Raw genomic sequence first — 17,574 nt, forward strand, 5'->3', positions numbered from 1 at the left:
GAGAGAGGAGAAAGAGAGAGGAGAAAGAGAGAGGAGAAAGAGAGAGGAGAGAGGAGAAAGAGAGAGAGAGGAGAAGGAGAGAGAGAGAAAGAGAGAGAGAGAAAGAGAGAGAAGAAAGAGAGAGAGGGGAAAGAGAGAGTGGAGAAAGAGAGAGAGCAGAAAGAAAGAGAGAGCGAGAGAGAGGAGAAAGAATGAGAACCTAGTAGAGTAGAGAGGCTGTAATTGCTGTGATCATTAAAATGACAAAGTGAGAAGTGGCGAGGCTTAGTGTCCTGTGATTTAGAGCATCCATCCCCATCCCGCAGCTCTCAACCCTCAGCTCAGGCGAAGTGCTGTGGGAGATAAGCAGCAGGCCTAAGTTAAAGATGCTTTTAAGCTGAAGGTCTGCTACATGGGACCAGTAAAGTAGAGTAGCCTCCCCTCCATAGAGTACAGTAGGGATTCCCGGCTTAGAAAAAAGCTTACCGCTCCTCTCCGGCAGTCAGACCTGCTGGGGAAAATAAATGAATTGCTGTCCTGTGCCCAGCGCTAAAAACTTCCCCACAGGGATGTGTTTGTGAGTTCCATCTAAAGGCCATCGTTGTAATTAAGTGAAAGGTTTCAAACAAGAAGAATTGTTCTTGCAATGGGCCCTTGTTTATAAAGCCTATGAACTTGTTTTCCTAGTAAATTGTATCTATGTTTCGATTTGAATATGATTTGAATTCAAACTTGATGTAATTTATGAATGTACAATAATAATGTCCTATTCAACATTACATCATACATCAACATCATAACAATAACACATTACATAAATATAAACTTACTGCATTTCAGTGTTATTTAAACTTGAGTATAAAATGAATGAATGTGTCCATTTTTCAACTCTACTGTACACGGTATATCATTTCAGATGGTGTAGCCTAATTGTTGTAAGACTTCTGTAATTAATGCTACATGTAGTATTACAAACAAACAAACAAACTGGTGCTCAGAATTTCAACAACACAAACTCCCAAGTGTTGCAGAGGTCACTACAGACACCCTGGTTTGAATCCAGGCTGTATCACAACCGGCTGTGATTGGGAGTCCCATAAGGCGGCGCACAATTTGCCCAGCGTCGTCCGGGTTTGCCCGGTGTAGGCCGCCATTGTAAATTAGAATTGGTTCTTAACTTACTTGCCTAGTTAAATAAAGGTTATTATTTTTATTTATTTTGAAAGCCAAGGTACAATGTGCTACAGTACAATACTGTACTGTACGTGGCATTTGTTTTCTCCAACCATGACTGGGAGATGTTCATCTCCCCAAAACAGATGGAGGGGACTAACAATAAAACCCTGAAAGCATTAAGTCAGCCACATAACTGTTTTAATTGTGTGTTGTGGAGCTGTTGGCACAGCCTTCCTGATTGCTGCTACCGCTAACAGGCTTTGGTTAGACAAACAGCATCTTCTGTGGACGTGTAGAGCATGATTTGTGTTGTGAAGGTTCCTTATAGAGAGGCAGATGAAGCGAGGAGGAAAGATGGAGGATTCTATTGTCCAGTAGGGGGGTGAAGACCAGTTTGGAGGCCCTCTTGGTGCACTCCTGTACAGCAGGGAAGAGCTAGCACCTGGCTAATGCTTTTATGGGTCATCATTTATGTTGGGGCTGTCGCCGTGGATGGTAAGCATCAGCAATGCTACGCCCAACAGAGTGCCGTGCCAGCCATCCTAACCTTCTGTGTGTGTAGGACATCACACTCATTCACAAGCTAATCTAAGGCCCTTCATCAGACACACCGCTGGGAATGTATATTGCATTGATCAATCATAAGATAATGCCTGGAATAGAGAGAACATGAGCACGGGAAAAGAAACAGAACACACACACACATTCCTAATAGTGTATGCACATAGTTATAAACATAGGACACAGCGACAGACAGACAGACAGAGACAGACAGACAGGCAGCACTTTCTGACATACAGTTTACACAAGATCGAGCAATTACTGTAAAGTGAGCACAAAACAGCAGCTTGACAGTATGAGCTGACCTTATGAAATGCTCTCCCTAACGTGAACAAGTCATGTCCAACTCTATTAGAAATGACACATTTTGCCATGATTCTATGCCATGACTGACAAACGCAGTTAGAAATCAATTCGCAGCTAACAAGCTTTACTTAATAAGCTCCAAGGGACAGTAGGATACATAATACACTGACTGGTACCTCACAGCTAATACCACCTGCTGTTCAATATTATCATACAAAAAAAACATTTCATGAACGTCAGAGTTGGTGTGCCTCACTCTCGGAGAAGCCGCAATATCTCATCAAAACCAAGACTTTCTCAATCCTGCTCCAGCCACAATGCTATTAATAATTGAAAGAAATATATACGAATCCCTCCTTCAACATATCAATATGGCAAACTCAGGCTGGGCTGTGCCTCGCTGCGATCCAGCCCTGCTACAGAAGTCATGATCCCCGTCCACCCCTATCCTGTCAGTTCAACCTATTAAAAATGTAATCTGGCTAAAAGACTCTCTTAATAAACTCAGGGGAAACTCTGCTTTGCCCTCCAAGAAAAACTAATGTTGTGGTTTACTATACTGATGATCAGCAGCAGCCTCTGGCTCCGAGCACTCAATATTTATACCACTCATTATAAAGTCGGCATACGAGGAAAATCTTTTACAAACTGCTCTGAACAACCCTTCTCTTCACAAATATTTATACATCATCTCACATTGTGTACATCACCCATGATGAGACACAAACATGGGCTAATGTAATCAGGTCACGCCCTGACCTGAGAGAGCCGTTTTTCTCTGTTTGGTTAGGTCAGGGTGTGACATGGGGTGGGCATTCTATGTTTTCTATTTCTTTGTGTTTAGCCGAGTATGGCTCCTAATCAGAGGCAGCTGTCTATCGTTGTCTCTGATTGGGAATCATACTTAGGCAGCCCTTTTTCCCTCCTTCAGTTGTGGGATCTTGTTTTTGTACAGCTCAGTAAAGCCTGCAGAACGTGACGTTCGTTTTCCTTTGTTTGTTTTTTTGATTTAGTGTTTTGAGTTATAATAAATATTAATCATGAGCACTTACCACGCTGCACCTTGGTCTCTCTATGACGATCGTCACAAATCACATAATAATAACTGCTTTAAATAATAGATAGTCAACTCGGGGCCAAACAAAATGTAATTCAAGCTGGCGGATGCATTATTCACCAAGGCCTATTTTTATATTCACCAAGGCCTGGTGAGGGAGGGAGGATGTGACCTGGTGTGTAAGGTGTGCTTGTGTGTGTTGAGGTGTTGTTGCGTTTCTGCTCAACACCAGATAAACCTACCCAGCAGCCAGGATTGGGGAGCAACTGATTAAATCTTATTACAAATCAACTTTCTGTAATCAGTTAAATTACCAACAAAAAATATTGTCATCAAATTACAGATACATTTGAAAAAACTAGACGCTAACTTCTTGGATTACTTTTCAATTCAGAAAGGATGTTTGTGGAACAAAATACATTATGACACCTTTCTGTTTTCTCAATGACATTCAATGCAGCATTGAAAAAAGGCTCAAGTTTAAGTTGCCTGACCGAGTCAGAGGCGACTATGATGACCCCCAAATACGTAGGGCGGCAGGTAGCATAGCGGTTAAAGCATTGGGCCAGTAACCAAAATGTTGCTGGTTCGTATATACCCGACACGACAAAGTGCAGAATCTGTTGATGTGCCCTTGAGCAAGGCACTTAACCCTCATTTGCACTAGGGATGTTGTACTACTATGGCTGATTCTGTAAAACAACACATTTCACTGGACCTATCTGGTGTATGTAACAATAAAACATATAACATTTTGGGATCCTTTGTGTCTTCTAATGCCTCTTAAAGGGAAAGAAATCCAAAAGTAATCAGATGACGTTAGATCATTTGGGTAATCCAAAAGTTACATTACTGATTACAATTTTGGACTGTAACAGATTACATTTAGAAAGTAACCTACCCAGCCCTGCCTGCAGCTTTGAATAATGAGCTGTATATAAGTAAGATGTATATATGGTAATATTCAAGTCAGTGTGCACACATGCGTTTGAGCGTGTGTGTGTATGTGCGTGTGTGTTACCTGTACTCCTCCTGAGTGAAGATGGGGATCCTGGAAGGCTGGAGGACAGTGATCTCCACCAGGGTTCGGTTCTCCTTCACTGGCTCTCCATCGTCAAAGGCTATCACCACCAACTGAGAGGACACACACACACAAGCACACACACCCATTACTGATTTCTTCTTGAATCAAACCACAATGCCTGGTCGCCATCTGTTTCTGCATGCATGGCAATGAATAACAGAGAAGTTTGAAATGGCGCAAACAGGTCTGGGAACCAAGCTCCAACCCACCCAGAGAGAGTGTATGTATCTATCGACCCTACATTCTTAGAACGGGGAGACAAGACAGAGACAGAAAGCAAGACAGAGTCAGAGCGAGAGAGAGAGTTTGTCTTTATTACAACCTAATATCCTTCAGCAAAATGGTCCTCCCGTTCGCTGCCAAGGTTACACTGAGCTGAGGTCAGCTCCACATACACTCAGATGACCTTCTGTGGGAGTATAATGTCAGGAACTTAATATGCACGCACATATTGGTTTAGTCACAGGTGGAGTCTGTGCAATGGCCTGATGAATAAGGACATGATGAAGGTATTGTGAGAAGGTTCCAAAAAGAGTCCATTAGCTCAATATGTGCACCCTTTTGACAAATTAGAACTAATAATAAAGTGCACAGATAATGTACACTATTTCAGTACAGTATGTGAGGAAAGGTGTACAGTACATGTGTACTTTAAGAAAGACTCATAAAAAATATATACACTACCGGTCAAAAGGTTTAGAACACCAACTCATTCAAGGGTTTTTCTTAATTTTTAGTATTTTCTACATTGCAGAATAATAGTGAAGACATCAAAACTACAAAATAACACATATCGAATCATGTAGTAAAAGTGTTAAACAAATCAAAATGTATTTTATATTTGAGATTCTTCAAATAGCCATCCTTTGCCTTGATGACAACTTTGCACACTCTTGGTATTCTCTCAACCAGCTTCACGAGGAATGCTTTTCCAACAGTCTTGAAGGAGTTCCCATATGTGCTGAGCACTTGTTGGCTGCTTTTCCTTCACTCTGCCGTCCGACTTATCCCAAACCATCTCAATTTGGTTGAGGTCGGGGGATTGTGGAGGCCAGGTAATCTGATGCAGTACTACATCACTCTCTTTCTTGGTCAAATAGCCCTTACACAGCCTGGAGGTGTGTTGGGTCATTGTCCTGTTGAAAAACAAATGATAGTCCCACTAAGCCCAAACCAGATGGGATGGCGTATCATTGCTGAATGCTGTGGTAGCCATGCTGGTTAAGTGTGAATTCTAAATAAATCACAGACAGTGTCACCAGAAAAGCAACCCCACACCATAACACCTCCTCCTCCATGCTTCACGGTGGGAAATACACATGTGGAGATCATCCATTCACCCACAACGTGTCTCACAAAGACACAGCGGTTGGAACCAAAAATCTCCAATTTGGACTCCAGACCAAAGGACAAATTTCCACCGGTTTAATATCCATTGCTCGTGTTTCTTGGCCCAAGCAAGTCTCTTCTTATTATTGGTGTCCTTTAGTAGAGGTTTCTTTGCAGCAATTTGACCATGAAGGCTTGATTCATACAGTCTCCTCTGAATAATTGATTTTGAGATGTGTCTGTTACTTGAACTCTGTGAAGCATTTATTTGGGCTACAATTTCTAAGGCTGGTAACTCTAATGAACTTATCCTCTGCAGCAGAGGTAACTCTGGGTCTTCCATCCCTGTGGTGGTCCCAATGACAGCCAGTTTCCTCATAGCGCTTGATGACTTTTGCAACTGTACTTGACATTTTTCGGATTGACTGACCTCCATGTCTTAAAGTAATGATGGATTGTCATTTCTCTTTGCTTATTTGAGCTGTTCTTGCCATAATATGGACTTGGTCTTTCACCAAATAGGGCTAACTTCTGTATACCCGCCTACCTTTTCACAACACAACTGATTGGCTCAAACACAATAAGGAAAGAAATTCCATAAATGTACTTTTAAGAATGCACAAGTGTTAATTGAAATGCATTCCAGGTGTCAACCTCATGAAGCTGGTTGGGAGAATGCCAAGAGTAGGCAAAGCTGTCATCAAGGCAAAGGGTGGCTATTTGAAGAATCTCAAATATAAAATATATTTTGATTTGTTTAACACTTCGTTGGTTACTACATGATTCCATATGTGTGATTTGATAGTTTTGATGTCTTCACTATTATTCTACAATGTAAAGAATTGTAAAAAATAAAGAAAAACTCTTAAATGAGTAGGTGTTCTAAAACTGTTGACTGGTATACACTACCGGTCAACAGTGTGTGTATATATATATATATATATATATATATATATATATATATATATATATATATTATATAAAAAGGAAAGAAAGACACATAGTATGAGAGGAGATCATATTTGAGTGAGTTTCTTTCATTTATGATGGGTGAGATGGAGGTATTGTGCAAATGTTCTAGCAACAAAAAAATCCATTAGTTTAATCTGTGCACGTTTCTGACCCACTGGTCTGCATTAGATCTTAAAGTGCAACTGTACTGTACAAATCATCATCATCATCATCATACCTTGAAGGTGACGCTGGGCTGTTCGTTGAGGTTGACCCTGGTGATGACCCTCCCAGATCCCTTCTCCACGTCAAAGATGCTACCGCTGTAAGGTGATTGGTCCTCGTCCACTCTGTAACGCACCAGACTGGCTGGAGTACCCTGGGACAGAAACACAGGGGCAAGACAGACACGTTTGGTGAGTGAACTCCTCTATTTTATGTGTGTTTTGTCCTATATTTTTATTTTATTTTTATTTTTAATCCCAGCCCCTGTCCCCGCAGGTGGCCTTTCATCTTTTGGTAGGTCGTGATTGTAAATAAGAATTTGTTCTGAACTGACTTGCCTTGTTAAATAAAAGTTAAATTTAATATTATTTTTTTATATTGTATGTTGCTCAAGGGGACAGCAGTGATGCTATGATATTTTATTAATATTTTCACACAGGTGGGTTGAAGTAGTCTGAAAGAACTGACTTACAGTTTGCTTTACTCAAACTCTACAGTAGCTTGGGAGCTAACGGATTCCCAATTCCCCTGACCGGGTCACGAACCTAGGTCGTGAATATGACTCATGGGTGTGTTTTCCGACTTCGCTATTGTCTCCGGCAGGTACTCTCCATGCAAGTGAACCTGGATGAACTACCTCTGCTACACTGTGACTACACAACATAGTCTCATCCCCTCACTACCAGTAGGAGGACTGCTCATCACATTACCCTTTACTGTATTCATAGATGACACACATCATCTCTTGGAGTTAAATAACACCCACCCTATCCCTCCATCCCCAAATCCAATCCACTTTAAGGTATTAATGAAAGCTAGGACTTTAATATGACCCTTTAATTAAGATTAATAATGCTTTCGGATAGCTGATTATCTCATAACTATCTTTTTCAATTATACCACTTTCAAGCTCCACATTTTTTCCCCCACTTTTTTTTCTTACTGTCTTCTAATAGAAGATAATACTTCAGTGCCCTTCAGCAGAAGTGAGAATGCGGGACTTGAGAAAGCCTAATGGGTTTTCTGTGCTGTAGAGTCAAACTGGGCAGAACTGAGCAAATGCGGGGGTTAGAGATGTTAGATCCCTTGGGTGGTTTACTCACACAAATACATCTGCCGAAGGTTGTGAGAAATCATCAGAGAGAGCTTACGGATACACTGAGGGGCATGTGTGTAACATCCAGGCTGTGTGCGTAGAATCCGGCATTTGTGTTAGATCCAAATAAGAACAGAAACCAAATGCCTTTTTGTTCGGCAACTGCACACTGCACCTACCAAATATTGTAACAAAAGTGTCAGCATTCTGTCTGAATTTTTATTTCAGGTGAACATAATGGCATAGGCTAAGTACTGTATCTTGCCCAAGGGCAACCAATAAAGGCACACCATTTCGGATTCCAACACCAGTCATATGCTGTTCCTTAACATGTAAGGCCAAGCTTTGACTTTGAAATATTACTAAGAAGTAGAACCCCAGGCCATTTGGCCACTGCAGTGTGAGCTGAAAGGCCAAACAAGCCCTCAGGATCAGAGACCATGCACCTATTTAAAATAAACATTTATAAAAATGAGATGATGTCCTTTCCCCATTTCCCTTCCCCTATAAACTGTGCAGTTCAGTATCAACATTTCCAGTTTCCACATTTGACATTCAATGGCAGGTATCATACTGGTTCCAAGACAGCAGTACTATGGGGATTGCCTTGACTGTAGATACAGTAACATCTTACTATATCTACTAGTGCTTTCAGGTTTAGAGCAACTCCCCTTGTCTGGCTTCTTGCTCACAGACCATAAATATTTTATGCCTTCTGCTGGGGAAAACACACCAAAAATTGAGATATTTACCACTTTGACATCTAAGAAATGTATGTTGGGACTAGGGCTGTGGCGGTCATGACATTTTGTCAGCTGGTGATTGTCAAGCAAACAACTGCCGGTTACACAGTAATTGACCGTTATTATTAACATAAGCACGATTAGCATCTTGTGACTTTCATGCATAGCGAATGGAGGATCCATTTCCCGTCGTTCATTTTTGTGCCAGCCAGGTAGGCTATGCTCCTGTTGTAAAGAAAAGCAATGTGCTTAATATTAGAAAGTCGATAAATAAATATAGTAGGCCTAGCCTATAGAAAGCTGATGGGTTCCTCCTCTTTTTAGAAGAGGCCCACAAAACTATTTTCTCACAGAATTGTATAGCCTATAGAAACGTTGCCCAACATGAGCTCAGGAAGTGTTTGATTTGGTTTTACGAAAACATTTGCATTGATGTCAGAGTGACTGGAGGGGACAACAGAGTGTTGAGTACCAGGCATTTAGCAAGTTTGGTAGGCTACTAATGACCATCAGCAGCATCAGAGCTTGGAGAAGCGTAGTTACCGTGACTAAACGGTCACGTGGAATTTGACTGCGGTCACGACTCGAGGCAGCTGGTGTGGCGGTAATACAGTCACTATAACTGCCCTAGTTGGGATTCTCTCACTAAGGAAGAAGAAACCTAATGCCTGCTTTTCGAAGACAAAATGTCAGCCAGGAATTTTCTACAACTTGTGTATTCCTTCTTTCCAAGATGTTTTGTTAAATACAAGCACAAACAGACAGATCATGAATAAAAGAACAGGCAGAGAGACCCTGGAGAGTATACCAACATCTGCTAGGAAAACAGGAGGGCAGTGTCAAAACACACCAGCCACTTCATTTGACCAGATACATCAAATAGTCTAGTGTCTACAATTGCTCAGTCAATTATGTTTGTATTGTTACTAGACTAGTTTATCGATATACCCTCACTCTTCAACACCCCATGCCCTTCTACAAAATAGCTGTGAATGATGTTGCACTCACACACAAGTGGGGAAACAACTCTTGCTCTCAACAGCCAGTGTCTGCTAGTTTAATTTCTGCTTCCCCTAAACAATCAATTTAACAATTAGTCACTGCTATGTTCACCAAAGTAACGAACCTATAACATATGGCTGAGATATAACTAAACAACAACAAAACAACAATTTAAATTGTACAAGACATATAACTAAGAAAAACAATCCAAGGATTAAAATAATGTAGATGTAAAACTAATTAGAAGAACTGAATATAGTGGGTTGAATGATGCTCTTCCAAAAACAAAGCATTAATGACTAAAAAGATAGGCCTCCTTCGATAGACCTAAGACCTGGAATATCAAATCAAATCTGATTTAGTAACTGTATTATTTCCCTCATTAAAATGCAAATCAATTGATAACATTTTTGACATGCGGTTTTCTGGATTTTGTTGTTGTTATTCTGTCTCTCACTGTTCAAATAAACCTACCATTACAATTATCGACTGATCATTTCTTTGTCAGTGGGCAAACGTACAAAATCAGCAGGGGATCAAATACTTTTTTCCCTCACTGTACTAAACACTTTGAGAACCTCAAGACATGATGTAACTATGCTGAGCACTTGTTATAATGAAAAACAACTCCAGTCTCAAAACAAAAGAGAGGGAGCATGTAAGGTAGAATACTGACTCACCTATGGGGCTATAAAATATTTAGGTGATTGCACCGCCAATAAACCCACCTTCCTTTGGCATAGGGTTGATGAAGCTGAACCACATTTTTTGGGGGACAAAATAACCTTGTTCTCTAGCTTTTATTAGATTCCAAATGTGTCTTTGCTTTATCATAATGGCCTTGTTGTCCTATTGACAGAGCGAACGGGAAGCAGTAAAAGTTAGGTGAGTGTGGTGTGAGGCATTACAAAAACCTATACTGATTTTCCCCTGCCCCTGTACAGCCTCGCTTGTGATAGGGAAATCATTTCTGAGTGCAACAGGGTGTCAAAATGATGGTGCTGTATCGTGTAATTTCATTCCTCTGGTTTGCAGCTGGCAAAAAAAAGTATATTCCAGGAAGTCGGTGTGGAACTGCTCAGCCATGGCAAAGCGAATGAAGACAGAGACAGATAAACAGAAGGGTGAGACTGGAACAGTGTGTTGTTTAACATACTTAACAGAAATAATCATCACATTTTGACAACTGTGGGAACAGAACAGATGCAACACAATCAGATAACTATTTTTATGAAGAGAACATTGGTTCTTGCTGGTAGTGCTGTATTTCACTATGCTTTGTAATAAACAATAATTTGTGTAATCAGCTGTGATGCCTTAAGCGGTGAAAATCACTATTCTCTTTAACAGGGGTTCTCAAAGTGGGGTCCGCGGAGGCACTGCATATACACTACATGACCAAAAGTATGTGGACACCCGCTCATTGAACATCTCATTCCAAAATCATGGGCATTAAAGGGGAATGGAAACACTATGATTTAGAACGCCGGCTAACTGTAAATCGTCATATTAGCATTGTTGCGTCACTGGCAGGAGAGAACATTTTGGAACTCACAAAAATGGCTGAATTTACCGAGTCGCTCCGAGTCTGAGAATTAAATAATGTTAGTTAGGGAGCCAATAAACCTACTGAAGCCATTCATGTTTGAGCCGATCGTTGCCCCAGATCAAATAGTTCGTTCTCGTAGCAGTAACAACACAGATATGCCGCCTGAAACACCTCAGCTAGAGGGTCGGCGTAGGCAAACAAACTGGTGTGAGTGGGGATGCTGCCAGGTAATGGCTAGAGTAGGAGTGTGTGTGTTGTAGAGAGATGGTGGTGATACAGCACAAAGTCCCAGCAGATGGTGGCTGTATTACATCCAGTCAGTGGTTCCTGTCAATCTGTCTAGGTTGCGATGTATTTATTGACCATGTCGGTGCTCAATATATATAATCAGTATCCTATAACGATGTTTATCATCAGCGCTGTTTGGCGCGTTGGTAACACATTTACCTTTAGATTAGACGACTAGAGTTCCAATCGCAGACAAATCTCATTCTAACCAATAACGGGGCGTGCTCTTTATAAATACATTGTGATTTAGTTTCAGTATCAGACTAACTTTTCTTTTTTTTTGATCGCAGAGCATATAGGCTGGCAGTTTATCGGCAGTTCACCCTATGGGCACAAGAGAGAATTGGACGAGGTCCCTCCGTGTGTCGTTTCTTCCATAAAGTGCGCATAGCCAGAAGCAAAGGCACTGAGTAAAAGTTTGAATAAAACCAGTTAATTTAGTAAATCTAGCCTAGCGTAAGACATAGACCTAATGCCTGCGCCTTATGTAAAAATAGTATTAGCTAGCTCGTTCACTATAACAACAGGTTCAAGCGTAACCAGATAAACTTGCTTTGAAGATAAAACTACTTTCAGTGTGCACTAATCCCGTACCCCTGTCGCTGGAGTAGTGACTTCAACTAGCTTTGGCTGCCATCTATTGGAAAGGAGTAGTAACTACAATGGGCAGCTAGTCAGAGTCAAAGTAGACATTAATAATATACGCCATTTAGCAGACGCCTTTATCCAAAGCAAACTGGGTATATGGCAGTGGAAACAGATCATAGAAACAAGATTGCACTTTGTTATTGTTTCCACTGCTGATTGCCACTTTAAGAAGTTAAGATGCAGATTAAATACACACCAAAATATGTTAAAGCTCTATAAAAATGTCCCATCACTCAGACAGTTAGTGAATACACAGCATTCAGCAGAGCAAACAATCAATCAAATATATTTTACAAAAGCCCTTTTTACATCAAAATAATAACCACAGTGGTTATAGAGGGTGCAACAGTTCAACACCTCAAGAGCAACTGTCAGTTGGCTTTTCATAGCTGAGCATTAATAGGTTGAGAGAGAGAGTCAAAACAGTAGAACTGGGACAAGGTAGCACATCCATTGAAACGGGTGTCATGACGTTGGCCTGTGGGTAAGGTTTATGACCCCCCATAAATACCTTTCTCCCTTCCCCTCTCTTTCTGACCCTACTGAAGGACTGCTGTCCTGAAGGACTGCTGTCCTGTTAAATATAGAGAGTCTGGGAAAATCAAACAAATGGGGAAAGGAACCATATTTTGGTAATAAAACCAGTTGGAAATATGCTTTGGAACGTAATGAGTATGGATGTCAGTTCGGTTGTCATCTGAGACATTATGACTGATGACAGGACGACATAAACTGTACCTGGGAAAGTATACACCCTCTAGTTATCAGAGTCACATGGAATTGTTATGCAATTGAAATGTTTGATATTGAAATTGTTTGTTAGGAGATTAAATGTAATTTTAGCTTCCAAATGAGAGAATTGGGTTTTCATAAGAAAAGTGCCCTGCTTGATCAGTGGCCCACCCCTGTGAAGAGACAGGGGTTATAAACGATGAAACACATCCTTCCTCCTCTCCACTATATAAGCCTTTGACGAAAAGAAAACCACATGTTCCAGTACGTGAGGTCTGCAGCCTCTACGTTAGAAGGACACACGTCAAGTACAGAACTAAGCCAACCTCGGCGTGAGCTTTGGTGGCGAATGGTATGAACTTTGAGCTTATTCACTACAGAAGTGATACTTCCTAGCCGTTGAGTTAGCAGCGGCCGCTGTAGACGTGGGCTAGGAAAGGACGGACGACGGATCCAGTCTAACAAACAGACGAAGATACCACCACGTATCCAATTTACCACCAGAGACATTCTTCCGAGGACAGGAAGATCTGTTGGCCAACCCGGCCAGCATCTACGACCAATCTACCGAAGCGCAGCTCAGAGTAAATATTTATTGCATTTTCCTTTTCCAAATGGGCGGTAATTTAGTAATGCATAAGATAATGTATTTACGATAGCATAGCTGCTGTTTCTTTGTTCCTAAGTCTTCCCGCTCTTTCATTCAAGCCCAACCCCCTTTCCTTTGTGTAACCAGCTTTCATACAGGTTCCGTCCACCAGGGATGTTTTCTGTATGACATCATTGTATTCTGTGTATTTGTAATTCTGTGTGATTGGTTTAGGTATTTAGTAAATAAATAGTTAAACCCAATTTTGTATTGCTGATTCAACTTGTTAGCCAGGGTTCGTGAAGATAACCAAGAATTTACAACTTTCATTATGAGACTGAAAATAAGATGATTAAGATGACGGCTATCGATGTAAAAGATTACTAAGTATTTTAAGAGTTTATTCGGAAGATAACGGCTCTATAAACGTTATTTCGTAGTGCCCCGACCTTCTAGTTAATTACATGATTAGCTTAATCAGGTAATATTAATTACAGAGAAATAATTTTATAGGTTAGCATGTCATATCACTTAATCCGGCATAGCCAAAGACACGACACGGGTATAAAAAAATAATTGGAAAAACAATTCCACAATTTCCCTTTACGTATGGGTGTATCTTTGAATTCGCTGTTGAATGGCCTGCTCCTTCTCCATTTTCGGAACACCATCCCGCTCCCCCAGAGTGATTGATAGTATATCTTGGCTCGCACTGTGATGATTGTGATTCTGAGCTCTCGGGTGCATATAGCGAGTTATAGTCTTCACCGATCTTACTCTCCGTCAACTCCATCTGAGGCGTATAGGTGCAGGACTCGTTTGTATACTGATGGTCGTGAGCTCAATCTAGCTGGGCCCTGAGCTCTTTAGTGATGGTCCCTGTGGACCTCTTCTCCACCGCAGCACTGGAACACTCTGGCACCCAGGGGTCAGTTTGGCATGTTGTACTAACTGTTCTTTCCTGTTGGTAGAAAACAATTAAGGCATTTATTAGGCTATAGTTATATTCAAGAGTCACTGCATATACTTGAAATACACAATAGCCTTAGAAATAACATGTATTTGCATGTACCACCTGCCTCCTGCACAGTCTCCTTCAGGATGAAAACATTTTCAGGGATGAAGATATCATCTTGAAAACAAACAAACGTTTTGTTAAGACAACTGAACCCATATCAGTTGGCATTAACAAGCTACCTGTTGTATGCTTTGTCAACACGCACGCACGCACGCACGCGCACACACACACACACACACACACACACGCACGCACACACACACACACTTATTTTTCAGCAAACATTAGGTATGTCAACTTCCGTCTAGCTAAATGAGGTGGAGCTAACAAAAAATTACAAAAACAAATCTGTCAACAAAATGTATTACAGTACTTGACTATCTGAGGTGGAAGCTAGCTACAGTAACTAACTTTACCTAATAACAGGAGTACACGGATAAACTGTGTTGCAATTTTAGTTGCAGTTGAGTTGCTTGCTAATGTTATTTGCTGGGGGGTGTAACACAAAACACTTCAGACGCAATTAGCTAGTTACCTTCAACTAGAGTTGCAACAAAGTTGTCCAGTGTCTAACGCTAGTCTAGTCAACAACAGCCATGACCGGTTAACGTTACCTCTGGGGCTCCATTGCATTGACTCGCGTCGCCTCCTCCGTTCAGTCACTTTTGATGATGGTCGGTCGGTAACCCCTACACCATAACCCTCTAAATGTCAAATGGAGGCGCAAGCAGAGGGCTTCAATGTAGGCCTATGACTCCTTTCCATTCGGAAACTCCCGGTTGCCGCATCGAAAGTGCCCTTCATCGCGAAGTCTGCCTCCGCGAAATGCTGTCTGCAGATCCTGCTCTTCGATCCACTCTCAATACCACAGACAACTTGCTGATTCCTGTCAGTGATGCACTGGCGTCGGTCATTACTATGACAATTTAAACTTCCCAAAGTGTTCCATTTCCCTTTAATATGGAGCTGGTCCCCCCTTTGCTGCTAGAACAGCCTCCCAATCTTCTAGGAAGGCTTTCCACTAGATGTTGGAACATTGCTGCGGGGACCTGCTTCCATTCAGCCACAAGAGCACTAGTGAGGTCGGGCACTGATGTTGGGCGATTAGGCCTGGCTCGCAGTCGGTATTCCAATTCATCCCAAAGGTGTTCGATTGGGTTGAGATCAGAGATCTGTGCAGGCCAATCAAGTTCTTCCACACTGTTGTCTACAAACCATTTCTGTATGGATCTCGCTTTGTGCACGGGGGTATTGTCATAATGAAACAGGAAAGGGCCTTCCCCAAACTATTCCCACAAAGTTGGAAGCACAGAATCGTCTAGAATGTCATTGTATGCTGTAGCGTTATGATTTCCCTTCAATTGAACTAAGAGGCCTAGCCTGAACCTTGAAAAGCAGCCCCAGACCATTATTCCTCCTCCACCAAACTTACAGTTGGCACTATGCATTCGGGTAGGTAGCGTTCTCCTGGCATCCGCCAAACCCAGATTTGTCCATCGGACTACCAGCTAGTGATGCGCGATTCATCTGCTCCATCTGCTCCAGAGTCCAATGGCGGCGAGCTTTACACTACTCCAGCCGACGCATGGCATTGCGCATGGTGATCTTAGGCTTGTGTGTGGCTGCTCGGCAATGGAAACCCATTTCATGAAGCTCCCGACGAACAGTTCTTGTGCGGACGTTGCTTCCAGAGGCAGTTTGAAACACGGCAGTGAGTGTTGCAACCGAGGACAGACAATTTTTGCGCTAGACGCTTCATAACTCGCTAGTCCCGTTCTGTGAGCTTGTGTGGCCTACCAATTCACGGCTGAGACGTTGTTGCTCCTAGACGTTTCCACTTCACAATAACAGCACTTACAGTTTACCGGGGCCGCTCTAGCAGGGCAGGAAAGGTGGTACCCTATGACGGTGCCACGTTGAAAGTCACTGAGCTCTTCAATATGGGCCATCCTACTGCCAATGTTTGTCTATGGAGATTGCATGTCTGCTTGCTCGATTTTATACACCTGTCAGAAACGGGTTTAGCTGAAATAGCCGAATCCACTAATTTGAAGGGGTGTAAAAACAGCTGCATTGGACCTTTAAAAAATGTTTGGCCAAGGGATCAGTGGAATAAGTTTCTACAATTTATGTTCTTTACCCTGGGCAACATGGGCCTGGGAGGCTCATAGGGATATTGGTATCCACAGTACTCCACCAATAATACATTTATCAACTCAATGCTTCTTGTATTTCCCCAAAATATTTTTCTGGGGCATACATGCACTGTAATTTAAGCTTTAGAACTGCAGTTCTCTCTGCCTCATGGATAAAAATGTAGAATTTCAGGATATTAATGTTAAAGCTGCAACAAGAAAAGATATCTCTGCCCCATTATTTCTTGAAAACTGAGAAAGAGGCGGGCCATTAAAATATTCCATCCCAGGGCCCGAGACCGGGTTCATCTGGCAATGCACTGCTGAGGTCATAGTAAAACCAAAGACAGTACAGTATGAAGAAACGGTTTCTCCAATAGAAATCCCCGATTTCACTTGTAGGCGATGTCATGGAAACGTTGGCTATCTAAGCTCATGCGCAGAAACATGTCATCGGGTCTAACGGTCGTCTTGCTCCGAACTGCACATTTGCAGGCCGAAAATGAAAACGTTCAATTTAATATTTTCATGAGGTTGGAGTAATAACATGTTCAACTACTTAAGACATTGAGTCGAATCTAGGCTCTGCCTTTAGCTTGAGAAAATTAACAAATAAGGAAGCATTTTTTATTTCTCTCAGACTTCTCAAACACCGGCCTGGTCTGCTTGGTCTGTTTCACAAGCGTTCACGGAAGTCTTGTAATGTTGTGCCTCTGGGTTTAGAAACTCCTTGGATGCTATTTTTATCTCACTTGAGTTGTGTTCTAATTATGAGGGGTTCCCTGATGAATTTGCTATCCCCAGCCCCCAAAAGTTTTTAAAAACTTCGCTTTATAAAACCAATACATATTAATCTTGATATGAATCATTAGTCACAGAGCGATCAGTGATACTCACAGGAGGGTCTTGGTCCTCAGCGAACACAGTGGCGATGACCGTTCCCTTCTCTGCGTTGGGGGCCACCAGGCCTTTGTACAGCGCTTGGCTAAACACCGGGGAGAAGTCATTCATATCCTGTGAATAAAAAGAAAAGGAATAGATACATAAAGTACTGTAGGCTACTATGAATGTTGAATTTTACATTTTGTATCCCCAACGCTTAAAAA

General features: G+C 41.7%; 1 protein-coding gene across 5 annotated transcripts in view; it reads right to left on the reverse strand.

Annotated features, from left to right (window-relative positions):
• LOC115193762 (protocadherin-15-like) overlaps positions 1-17,574 on the reverse strand; it is a 286,361-nt gene that overhangs the window by 71,780 nt on the left and 197,007 nt on the right. For all 5 annotated transcript variants that reach the window (XM_029752726.1, XM_029752727.1, XM_029752728.1 and 2 more), the window contains 3 exons: positions 17,366-17,482; positions 6,682-6,822; positions 4,101-4,213 (listed from right to left, as the gene is read on the reverse strand). In XM_029752726.1, the coding sequence (XP_029608586.1) occupies positions 4,101-4,213; positions 6,682-6,822; positions 17,366-17,482 (371 nt within the window). The remainder of the gene's footprint in view (positions 1-4,100; positions 4,214-6,681; positions 6,823-17,365; positions 17,483-17,574) is intronic.

Source organism: Salmo trutta, chromosome 5 (assembly GCF_901001165.1).
Source record: "Salmo trutta chromosome 5, fSalTru1.1, whole genome shotgun sequence".
NCBI lineage: Eukaryota > Metazoa > Chordata > Actinopteri > Salmoniformes > Salmonidae > Salmo > Salmo trutta.